Source organism: Sinocyclocheilus rhinocerous, unplaced genomic scaffold (assembly GCF_001515625.1).
Source record: "Sinocyclocheilus rhinocerous isolate Xijiao unplaced genomic scaffold, SAMN03320098_v1.1 scaffold2853, whole genome shotgun sequence".
Taxonomy (NCBI): Eukaryota; Metazoa; Chordata; class Actinopteri; order Cypriniformes; family Cyprinidae; genus Sinocyclocheilus; species Sinocyclocheilus rhinocerous.
Window position 1 is genome coordinate 271,201 of NW_015648473.1, and position 13,053 is coordinate 284,253.

Sequence of the window (13,053 nt, forward strand, 5' to 3'; positions counted from 1 at the left end):
CTCTCTCTCTCTCTCTCTGTGTGTGTGTGTGTGTGTGTGCGCGCGCGCGCGAGTGTTGCATGTTGGTTAGTGTGCATCAATTAAAGCAGCGCATTAATATAGAACAGTGATTACACTGACTTGGAACTACCTGTGCATTAAACTGTTTTACTGCATACCTGACAGCCAATCAGAATCCAGTATTCAGACAGACCATGGAATAATTGGAATTAATGCACAGTACTCAGTTGAATTCATTTAAACGTTTGGACTGAGTTGGTGAGTCTCATATATAAATAATCATGTTCATGTTCACCCCAAAATCATTTTGTGCCTGCAAATTAAGCCTATGTTTAAAACTATGAACTTTTTTTGCATTGTGACTTTATTTTCATGACAATTAAGCACATTTTTGGACAAGTTTGGAAGTTGCATTTTTGTGTAATTCGCGTTAGTCTCTATGGTGATTCTCTTAAGATATTTTCATTCATGAAATAATTTAATTAAACCTTTCTGTAATACAGTGATCCTTTTATTTACATCTGTGTAAATAAGAAAAAGCAGTACAGAAAATTCTATACATACAATACAATTTAAAATGTAATTAATTAAATGGTAAATAAAAAATAAAAATAAATTTTTAATAAATAATTAATAAAAAATATTTTAATCTTTTATATTATAGTAGTGAGTATGATGCAGGGTTATTATAGTTAACTAAAACTAAAACCTTTAAAAAAACATTTGTTACTTGAAATAAAATGAACTTTAACTGAAATAAAGTTAAAATATTTTTTAAAAATTATTTCAGCTAGTTGCCAAGGCAACATTTCTCGGTTTCTTTTAGTTTAACTTCATGTACTAAAATAACTAAAACTGAAACCGAAATAAAATTAGTAAATCTAAATATTTTTAAAATAGAAATAATACAAGTAATAAAAACACATAAGCAAAATTACAAAAAATAATAAATCTAAATAGGCATATTTAAAATAGAAATAATACAAATCATAAAAAACACACAAGCAAAATTACAAAAACTAACTGAAACTGAAATGAAAACAGCAAGTATAAAAGTATAAAAAATAAAAAATAATTCAAAATATTAATAAAAACTATGATAGTATCTCACTGATACTAACACTGGTATGCAATTTATTTGTTTTTATGTATTAATTTTTTTTTATATTTATTTAGAAATATTTAGTTAAAAATAAAAATAAATTATAAAAAACATTAAACTTTATTTGAGTAACATTTCTAATTTTCATTTGGTTTAACAACTAAAATAACAAAAAAAAATTATGCAAATTATATAGACATATTATTTAAAAAATTAATAAAAATGACAAAAACAAACAAAATTACTAAAACTAGCTAAAATGAAAACAGAAAATATAAAAATAAAGAGTAATGCAAAATATTAATAAAAACTGTAATAGTGTCTCAATGATACTAAAATAAAACTTTATTTATTTGTTTGTTTGTTTATGTATTTATTTATTACAATAATCAAAATTTTGACAGAAAAATAATGCTTTTCTAAAATTAGGCCTCATTTAAACTGGAAAATTATAATTAAATTTTATTTTTCACTTTGTTTTTGAGGAGGAATTTTATCTGGAATAAGCTATTAATAGGTGTTACAATAATTATCACAATATTTTTAACCACATATATACAAAATGTAAAATGTGGAACAGTAGCATAAAATGTAGTTGTGTGTGTTTCCATAGACTCTTTATTACTCATGAAGTAAAATGACAAATTAAGGCATTTATATTTTATGAGTCGGAGTCTGAATGTTGTTTCCAAATGCTTCGTAAGGTGTCAGATTTCAGACTCTTTGTTTTTGGCCTTTGTAAGTCTGGATCCACCGTTGACTAGCTGTACTCTTATGTAAAAAGAGGGCTGTTTTAACAGATTTCAACTGGAACCACAGGGACTCACAAACATTTGTTTGGTTCAAAATATTTAGGACGCTTGCTTTTTGAGGTCTAAATGATATTTCCCAAAATCTATTGACGTTTGAACAGTTCTCAGAGTGATTTAATCAACTGTGCTGTTTGTAAATTCCCACAGGTCAGCAGCAGGGTCAAGAGGGGGTCAAAGTTCAGTCGACCCCGATGACGGTCACCGTTGGCAACATCAGCAGCACGACCCTGAGTCCAGACCAGATGGGGCAGGTCCAGAGCCCGTCGGACCAGGAGGGTCAGCCCAGCAAGAGGCTGCGCAGGGTGGCCTGTTCCTGCCCCAACTGCAGGGACGGAGAGGGGAGGTACGTCCGAAAATGTAATATGAGAGAAACCGGGTTTAGAGATTAAACCAGGGGATCCAAAGTCTTGCACACTTTTTAGTTTTTGGTTAGTTTTTTTTTTGTTTATGATGTTTTTTAGCAGTTAAGTATGGAAGCTTGTTTCTGCCAGAGGATTAAAAAAATGAATAATAAGAAAAAGGTAATTGTGACTTTTTATCTTACAATTCTGACTTGTTTTCTTGCATTTGCGTTTATCTCTCATCTCTCTCTCGTTTATAAATCAGAATTATGAGGGAAAAAAGTCAAAATTGAGAGATGTAAACTCAGAATTCATAGAAAAAGTCAAAATTGTGAGATGTAAACTAAGGATTATGAGAAAAAAGCCAGAATTGCGAGATATAACCTCAGAATTACGAGCTATAAACTCAGAATAACGAGAAATAAACTCAGAATTACAAGCTATAAACTCAGAATTACGAGCTATAAACTCAGAATTAAGATATAACCTCAGAATTATAAGAAATAAACTCAGAATTACGAGCCTCTTGACTTACTGCCTTAAGCCTTCTTTTGTTCCTCAGACGTTTTCCTCTTTTGTCTTTTATCCGCCATCTCTATCTTTATGTCGCTCGGCTCGGCTAATGTCCGCTCTCTCTACCACATCATGAGTAGACACGCCCCTTACTGCTGATTGGCTACAAGTTTGTTTTGGTACTCGGCCCGACTCAGTTTTCTAAAGCGCTTTTGAGAAAGAAAAAAAAAAATATATATATATATATATAGGTACTATAAATGTTAAAAGTCTCTTTAGTGGGTTATAATTTGTCTTTTGACCAGCTAAAGCTAATTTTTTTCTCCATTTCTCTGTAATCTGACAGAAATAACAGTGACCCATCAAAAAAGAAGCAGCACGTGTGTCACATGGAGGGCTGCGGGAAGGTTTACGGCAAAACGTCTCACCTGAGGGCTCACCTGCGCTGGCACACAGGAGAGAGGCCGTTCGTCTGCAACTGGATCTTCTGCGGGAAGCGCTTCACCAGGAGCGACGAGCTTCAGCGGCATCGCAGGACGCATACAGGTGCGCAAACAATCACACAGGAGCACAGAACAGGAGGAACAACATGCACAGGAGGAAGAAAATCAACATGAGTGTGTTTATATCCGATATCCGTTATTATATCCGTTTATATCTGATTAACCAATCAAACGGCCTGTCAGCCCCAGAAATACAGCACAGACAAATATAAAACAGTTCATTTTTAACAAGACATAACTATTGATTTAATTTATACTTCATGGCACTGAATGAAATATATTTTTTTTTAAATGCACTAATATATATATAAAATTATATATATATATATATATATATATAGAACAATTTTCAATTAATAAACATCATTCTATATCAGTATATAATATTTTATATATAAATATACATGATTGAATGTGTTCGACTCAAGCACAAACATCGCTGATCATTTCTATAAACGACCCCTAAAAGCAAATTTAAAACAAAGCATGTCTTTAGACCTCATCCTCAAGACTTTTATAGGTCATTTCAAGGCATATTTCATGCCATTATTTTTTTCAAGGTGTATATAATATCATATTTGAGGTAATTTTTCACATTTTACATTTCACACCCCATAATTATTTATAATCATTATTATTAAATTATTGATTGCTACATTTCATTATGTTTTTGGTTATTTTGTGATATATATTGATTTATTTGATATTGTCGGCATCATTTTATTTCAAGGTGTATTTTAAAAAAATTATTATTTTTTTTTTCATTTTAAGGTGTATTTCATATCATTTTTCATGTTAAATAAATTAATTTCACTCTTATTTATTCATGCTAACATTTAAAAAAAATTAGCATTTATTTTATTTTATTTACTTTTATTTATTGCAATATTCTATAATGTATTTATTATTTTCATAATATATATATATATTATAGAATATACATTTTTATAATGTATGAAATTATATATATATACACTTACAGACATTTTAAAGTGCATTAAAATGGAAAACTTATTTTAAATTGTAATAATATTTCACAATTTTACTGTTTTTACTGCATTTTTGATCAAATAAATGCAGCCTTTTGGGGGAAAAAAAAAAACATAAAAAATGTCACTGATCCCAATCTTTTGAACGGTAGCGTGTGTGTGTGTATATATACATTTAATAATATACATTAACTTATTTTTCAGATTTTATATGCAATCAGCCATGAATGTAGCCATTGTTGCTGAAATAGCATTAAAACATAAATAAAATAAATATACAGTCAGCCATCTTGGATAATTTATTTCTCTGCACTAGTAGCAGTGCATTTGCAATAAGTGTTTTTTTTATATATACGGTCTTATTTGCCATCTTTAAATTGTAAATATCAGTATTATATCAGCAGTAGGCCACCCTGATCTTTAGATATCTGTTGTGAGAAAGCCACACCAGTCGACCACTGAACTAGTGTCTTTTCTTGCTCCGATCTGAATAAACGAATGATTTTCTCTGTCCCGATCAGGTGAGAAGAGGTTCGAGTGTCCGGAATGTTCCAAGAGGTTCATGCGGAGCGACCACCTGTCAAAGCACATCAAAACCCACCAGAACAAAAAAGGTGGGGCGGCACTTACCATCATCACCACAGATGAGATGGAGGAGGAGGTGGATGAGGTGCTGGGCTCACCGAGGATCGTCACCGTGGCGACGCTCTCGCAGGATTCGAACCCGGCCACGCCCACCACTTCAAACAATTTAGAGGAGGAGTTCGAGTAGTTTTCCCTCCAAAAATGATCGGTTGAAAGCACCACAATATTGTTTGTCGGTTTGTTTATATGTTGATTTGTTTATGTTCTTCATTCTTTTTCTATCGATGATGGACAGCTGTTTGAGCGCACTCGGTTTTTTTCATATGGAAATTTAATGCTATCAAATATTATGACAGAATAATCTAATGGAAATAGTATGAGCTGTTAAGAGATGCGTTGAACGATGGCGTTTGTTTTGTTACGAGTAGCACAAGAAGTACTGAAGTTCCCAGATGCTCCTGAAGATGTCGCTATGCACAAAAATAATATGTATATCTGTTTCAAAGTGGTTTGTATGGAAACTTGTTTCCACCACAGGATAAAAAATTAAAAAGGTAATTATGATTTTTGAGTTTATATCTCGCAATTCTGAGTTTATATCTCACAATTCTGACTTCTTTCTCATAATTCTGAGTTTATATTTCGCAATTTTGACTTTTTCTTTGAATTCTGAGTTTATCTCATAATTCTGACTTTTTCTTTGACTTGTTTATATTTCACAATTCAGATTTTTCTCATAATTCTGAGTTTATATCTCATAATTCTGACTTTTTCTTTGAATCGAGTTTATATTTCACAATTCAGATTTTTCTCCTAATTCTGAGTTTATATCTCGTAATTCTGACTTTTTTCTCATAATTCTGAGTTTATATTTAGCAATTTTGACTTTTTCTTTGAATTCTGAGTTTATATCTTGCAATTCTTTTTTCTTTGAATTGAGTTTATATTTCACAATTCAGATTTTTCTTTGAATTCTGAGTTTATTTTTCACAACTCTACATTTTTCTTTGAATTCTGAGTTTATATTTCGTAATTCTGACTTTTTTCTCACAATTACAAGTTTACATTTCGGTATTCTGATTTCTATTTTTTATTTTTTTTTATTTTTTTTGGTTAATTTCTGCCATGAAATAAAAAAATTTAAATAAGGTAATTTTCGACTTTTTATCTCGCGGCTCAGACCTTTTTTTCACAATTTATATCTTTCAATTCTGGATTATTATTTTTTTCACACGTGCAAGAAAAAAGTCAGAATTATGAGATGAAATCTCAGAATTGCGAGAACAATATTCTCGAATTGTGATAGAAACTCAGAATTGCGAGAAAAAAGTCGGAATTATGAGATGCAAATGTAGAATTGCGAAAAGGTCTGAATTTTGATATAAACTTGACATTGTGAGGAAAAGTAGTCTGAATTGTTAGATAAAAAGCATAGACTGTATAAAAACAAAGTCGCAATTACCTTTTCTATTTATTTTTTACGCTGTAGTGGAAACAAGCTTCCGTAGGTTTCAAATGGAAAGTCGGGGATGAGAATCTCGGAGCTACACGCGACGGTCTGTGGGTTTCCGTACCATAGATATATATACATATCTATGATCTGGCTAGAAAGATGAGCACCTGACGAATCTTTAGTACACGATTAGAGTCGCAGCACAAGCTAGAAAGTGACGCCGTCTGTGATTGGAGCGCGTCGCGAAGCGTCAGCCAATCACGGCCTCGCGTTCAGAGCGCTTTAGAATTCAGGCATATATAATAATATAACTGATGATTCAGCAGTCAAACTTTTATGTAGGAGAAACGAGATTATAGAGACGGGCTATGTAAAGAAAAGCACATTTGATTTACAAATAATGCATTCCAGTTACGATTTCTTTAGAAATAAAAAAATAAACGAGAAAGAAAACAATCTAGCTTTCTGAGACATGCTATGTTAAACGAAAGCAATACTTTAAAGACAATCTTTACCATGTTTACATTACCGAGGGGTAGAATAGGTTTAAGAAAAACACCTAGAGAAGTTCTCTCTGATCTCAAGTCATATAAACTGTACTCTGATGCCTTAACAAACACTGCAGTACCACTACGTTACGGCTGGGCAGGGGAACGCGGGGCTTCGACTGTGTTTTCAGACATACTCGTGTGCAGGTGACCGCATTTAGCTTTTTATGCACGATGGCGAACACTGTGGGAGCGAGCGACTGTCCGCTTCGGCCCTCGTGAAGATCCCCCGACCCGCGTCGATGCGTCCTCCTGTCGCCCGTTGACTTTCTTGCGCTCTCCAAAGAGATTCGACCCCGTTACGTGCACCGACTCCCTCCAAACGCTCCCTCTGCCTCCACAGGTCACGGCGGGGCGGGAAACACACCCTGAAGCCACTTAGATGAGTTCGATGTTGAGGAATCTGTGGCGTGAGTTTAATTTCATTTCGAGCCCGGTTTTCATTCCCACACACACGAGTACATACGCACACGCGTCTAATTTATTATTTCTCCTTCTATTATTACTATTTGCTAATGTGTATTGTGCGCTGTTAATGCAGAGATGACGTGCTGCATGGTTAATTTCCGCTAACGATCTCTATTTAGTAACGATCTGTTAGTTCTAAACGTGGTCCTTTTAGAAGTAAAACCGTGGCTTTTAATTTATCTGACGTTTCGCACCATGACGTGTTTCAAATGGAGAAAGAAAAAAAAATGGTTGATACCAAACAATTATAAATAGATGTTTTTTGGTAATATTTTCTGTGGCGAGCGATTTTCTTTCATATTTTCTAGTGACACCTCATTTGTAAATCATTTTTCTAAGATGTTCCTTTGTCCTCATGGCATTTGATAATGGGTTTTTTGCCAGGTTAGCCTGAAAGGCTGCAGTTTATTGATATTTTTAAAATAACTTTGTACAAACGTGTTATGTTAATGGGTAAAAAACTAAAAAAAGAGGAAAAAGAAAAAACGTTGCCTGCATAACACTTGAAATTAAAGTGAGTAATTCTGTCTTAAATATTCCATGTCTAATTCTTTATTTCAGTCTGTGCTTTTATTTACAGCATGAGCTTAAGTAAAAAACAACACTTTACTAAAAGGTTCAATTTGTCAACATTAGTCACCTATACATTAGTTAACAATTACAAATACCTCTTAAAGGAGTAGTTCACCCAAAAATGCGGAGAATTTACTCACTCTCTCAGACCATCCAAGATTAGGATGAGTTTGTTTCTTCATCAGATCTGGAGAAATGTAGCATTGCATCACTTGCTCTGCAGTGAATGGGTGCCGTCAGAATGAGAGTCCAAACGGCTGATAAAAACAAAACGATAATCCACAAGTAATCCACAGCACTCCAGTCCATCAGTTAATGTCTGGAGAAGTGAAAAGCTAAAGGTGTTTTTTTTGTTTTTGTTTTTTGAATGTTAAGGGAAAATTCCATTGTATCAGTTTGCAAACAACATATTTTAATGTTCTCTGAATGTTCTGAAACAAGTAATAAAATGTTTTAAATGTTAGACGAATATCCAACTGAAACGTTTCAGTAAAGAAACGTTCCTTGAACGATGTATAAGTAATAAATAAGTAAATCACATAAATATTTTTAGTTTATATTTCGCAATTTTGACTTTTTCTCATAATTCTGAGTTTATATCTCGTAATTCTGACTTTTTCTCATAATTCTGAGTTTATACCTCGTAATTTTGACTTTTTCTCATAATTCTGAGTTTATATCTCGTAATTCTGACTTTTTCTCATAATTCTGAGTTTATACCTCGTAATTTTGACTTTTTCTCATAATTCTGAGTTTATATCTCGTAATTCTGACTTTTTCTCATAATTCTGAGTTTATACTTCGCAAATTTGACTTTTTCTTTGAATTCTCAGTTTATTTTTCACAATTCTACATTTTTCTTTGAATTCTGAGTTTATATTTCATAATTCTGTCTTTTTTCTCATAATTACAAGTTTACATTTCAGTATTCTGTTTTCTTTTCTTTTTTTTGGTTCATTTCCGCCAGGAAATAATAAAAAATATTTAAAAAAAGGTAATTTTCGACTTTTTATCTCGTGGCTCAGACCTTTTTTAATTATGGATTTTTTATTTTATTTTTAGAAACGTTCCTTGAACGGTGTATAAGTAATAAATAAGTAAATCACATAAATAATAAATGTTTTAGTGCTAACAGTCAACTTTGAATAATAATAATGCATGTTATTTAATGGCACCTTTCTAAACACCCAAGGTCACCTTACAGCAAGCAGAATGGTAAAAAAAGAGTAACAATAGACAAACAGATCAACAAAGTTCAACAGCACAACTGCATACATACAGTCGAGGTCAAAAGATTACATACAGCTTGTAGAATCTGCAAAATGTTAATTATTTTACCAAAATATGAGGGATCATACAAAATCTATGTCATTTTTTATTTCATACTGACCTGAATAAGATATTTCACATAAAAGTAATTTACATATAGTCCACAAAAGAAAATAATAGTTGAATTTATAAAAAATTACTTCTTTTGTCTTCTAGGAAACATGCAAGTATCTTCTGTAGCTTCTGAAGAGCAGTACTAAATGGAAAAAAATATTATATTTGTGACCCTGGACCACAAACCAGTCATAAGGGTAAATTTTTTGAAACAGACATTTATAAATCATCTGAAATCTGAATAAATCAGCTTTTCATTGATGTATGGTTTGTTATGATATAGGACAATATTTGGCTGAGATACAACTATTTGAAAATCTGGAATCTGAGGGTGCAAAAAAATCTAAATCTTGAGAAAATCATCTTTAAACTTGTTCAAATGAAGTCCTTAGCAATTAATATTACTAATCAAAAATTACGTTTTGATATATTTACGGTAGGAAATTTACAAAATATCTTCATGGAACATGATCTTTATTTAATATCCTTAAGATTTTTGGCATAAAAGAAAATTTTGACCCATAAAAGTATTGTTGGCTATTGCTACAAATATACCCCAGCGACTTAAGACTGCTTTTGTGGTTCAGGGTCACATTTAGGCAAAATAAGAAAAATGTACACATCTTCATTCTGTTCAAAATTGTATGTGAACTTTTGAATGGGGTCCTTTTATTTGACACAATAAACAGTACAATAGTGTATATTAGACACAACTTTTATTTTCTCTTGTGGACTATATGTAAACGTCTTTTATGTGAAATATCTTATTCAGGTCAGTACGAAATAAAAAAATGACATGTATTTTGTATGATCCCTCTTATTTTGGTAAAATAACATTTTGCAGATTCTGCAAGCTGCATGTAATTTTTTGACCTCAACTGTACATCATAAATACGTTAGCGGCTTAATAAGAGCAAGTCATAAAAGAGCCTGGTTAAAGAGATTTAAAAGAATGCAGACTGTCACTGTTGCATATATTGGGATGGAGGGAGTTCCCTAGACGAGGAGCCGCAAAACTAAAAGTTCCTGTTCCCATGGTGTTTGAGTTTATATGCAGCCACACGAGAAATCAAGAGTGAAGATCTGAGAGTGTGTGAAGGAGTATAGATGTGGAGTAGGTTGTGAAAGTTCTGAAGTGACTTAAATATGAGAAGCAAAATTTTTAAGCCGATGCGATACTTCACTGGGAGCCAGTGTAGACGTTGGAGAACTGGAGAAATGTGCTGAATAGATGAAGTCCTAGAAAGAACAGGAGCTGTGCATGACCCGAGGGTGATACTTTGGATTGGAAATTTGAACAAACCCCTAATACAAAGTAGTATATTTTTGTTGAGTGTTGAGTTGGTGATGGAGGGCAGGAGTGAGGGATGACAGTGTGGAGGTGGAGATGGTTCAGGTGGGCGGCTCTCTTTTGTTCTTTTCTCCGTTTGATTGACGGCTCTGTACCTGCAGTGCGCCACCAAAGGGAAGCTTTATCCACTTTAACAGCTGCTGTGTGTGTGTGTGTGTGTGTGTGTGTGTGTGTGTGTGTGTGTGCACGCCTCACACTCACTCCATCTAACGGAGCACCTGTCTCATTTGACACGTCTCAACAGTTTGGTGTTCATATTTAATACTGTAGGATAAACATAATGAGATTCATAGATTCTGTACCTGGTTCTATCTATCTATCTATCTATCTATCCATCTATCCATCCATCCATCCATCCATCCATCCATCATATATCCATCCATCCATCCATCATATATCCATCCATCCATCCATCCATCATATATCCATCCATCCATCCATCATATATCCATCCATCCATCCATCTATCTTTCCAATTTTATATTAAACTAGAGGCTAAGGTTTGTGAACAAACTTTGATGGTGGCTTGGGAAAGCCAACATGGGCAGCTCGAGCCAAAAGAGCCAGATCACATGTGTTCTGTGTTCTTGAGCTGACCCCGCCACAAAAAAAGTACAACAGTTATTGTTTTCATATTATTTTTGTATAGACCCTTGTTATTTTAATTTTAACTGACCCTTGTAATTTGCTTATTGCGTTAAATTTGACAATAAGCAAATTACATGCAATATCACAAAAAAACAGGTTTCAGGTTTGTAGGTGTTCAGGTGAATCAAATGTAAAAATAACACTGCATAGTTTTCATGAAATATTGATTTATTCATGTTAAAGCAACAAAAGTTATGCAGCCAAGAACAATGAGTGATTTTCTCTTTTCGATGGATTGACATTAAAGATGAACAGCAGCTGGTAAACGTGGTCACTTTAATGGATGAATCTGATATAATCAAGGGCGTAGATGCTAATATCAATACCATCAATAATACCAATATCAGAGACTACTAAATTGTCCCTATCAATAATTTTGATCAAACAATGAAATGTCTGATGTCTGCTGTTATGTCCCCACCAATGCCAAAATCAAATCAAACGCACTTGAATATAACGATCCACATCCAATTTATTTCTCAACAGTTTGTTCGCTTGAGACATGTTTTCGATGGTATTCGCAACGCTATCATGTATTTTGGTATGTATTTGTACATTCAGCGCCTCGGGGGTCACGTGTTGTCGGAGACACTGCTCTCTGTCACACAAAACAGCTCTTTCATGTGTTCTTGTGCTTGAATGGCGTAAAATCGCTTAAAAATGCATGCAAATGATGAACTTTTGTAAAGACGTAGCAGTGTCTGTACTGTATGTGTGTATTTGTAAGGAAGAGAGAGCGGGAGACAGAGAGTATGTGCTTTCCGTACATATCTCAACGTAATTTTGTAATAATTTGTCGTTTTTATCCTATTGTTTACTAAATGTATTTGCTTGGTCAGTGTCTTTGTGGGTTTTGGTTATTTTGCTGTTGTAGACCTTTGAAATACAGTTTTTCTCAGTCGCTTTGGTGCATTTCTCAGATCAGAAATCTACGTGTTCAACCTCCACATCATCTAGTCACTTGTGCACATCATATAAAACCAGTTTCTCATTCTTTTGAGCAAGTTGCGATTGCTTTGGTGCATTCATGCAATTGATTATATACATTTGTCTGCGGTTTCCTACATTATCAATTGCTAATGTCATGTTGCTCAAAATGTATTATATAGTTCTCTGTGCAACAGTCTTACCCCTCAAAACATCTAGTCATTAGTTCATCGTATAAGTCATTAAATGCAAAATGGTTGATCTAGTTGTCATAAACTTGCAAGCATATTTTCTACACATTTCTATTAGACTTAAGCCTTCTGCACTTCAATACAGTAACTGCATCCAAACTGTTGCCATAGTTTACATCAGATAATACTAACAGAGTGCACTGTAATATTGACAACATGATGAAGCATTTTGTTTGTGAACAATGACACATTCATTCTGATGGCACTGATATGTTCATTGCCATAAATACTTACTTTTGAGAGATGAACTAAAGATTTGGAGTAAGTTACAGGCTTTTGCAGGTAATCCATTGTGTGGTGCTGTTTGTACGAATTGTTTTGAGAAATGCACATACTTCTTTGCAAATATTAAGGATGGTTCGGGAAATGCACCAAAGGTGAGGAAAACTGCATCTGAAATAATTTGGGGAAGTGATATGATCATGTGATGCGGTCCAAAGCTGCCTGGAACTACTTTCGCCGTGCGTTTACCTGAAAATAATTGCACACCTTAGAAAGTTCGTCAGCCAATCAGATTCGAGCATTCAGCAGACCTGCACTATACATTTGACCTTATTTGTATAGTTGTATTTTATATTTAATCTGTATCTATCTGTATTTATGTTC

General features: G+C 33.5%; 1 protein-coding gene across 1 annotated transcript in view; it reads left to right on the forward strand.

Annotated features, from left to right (window-relative positions):
- The window catches only part of LOC107709719 (transcription factor Sp4-like), a 9,795-nt gene extending 4,393 nt beyond the window's left edge, over positions 1 to 5,402 (forward strand). The window contains exons 5-7 of the mRNA XM_016514310.1: positions 2,062 to 2,257; positions 3,115 to 3,314; positions 4,782 to 5,402. Coding sequence (XP_016369796.1) covers positions 2,062 to 2,257; positions 3,115 to 3,314; positions 4,782 to 5,032 — 647 coding nt within the window. The 3' untranslated portion in view covers positions 5,033 to 5,402. The remainder of the gene's footprint in view (positions 1 to 2,061; positions 2,258 to 3,114; positions 3,315 to 4,781) is intronic.
- The last annotated feature ends 7,651 nt before the right edge of the window (positions 5,403 to 13,053 follow it).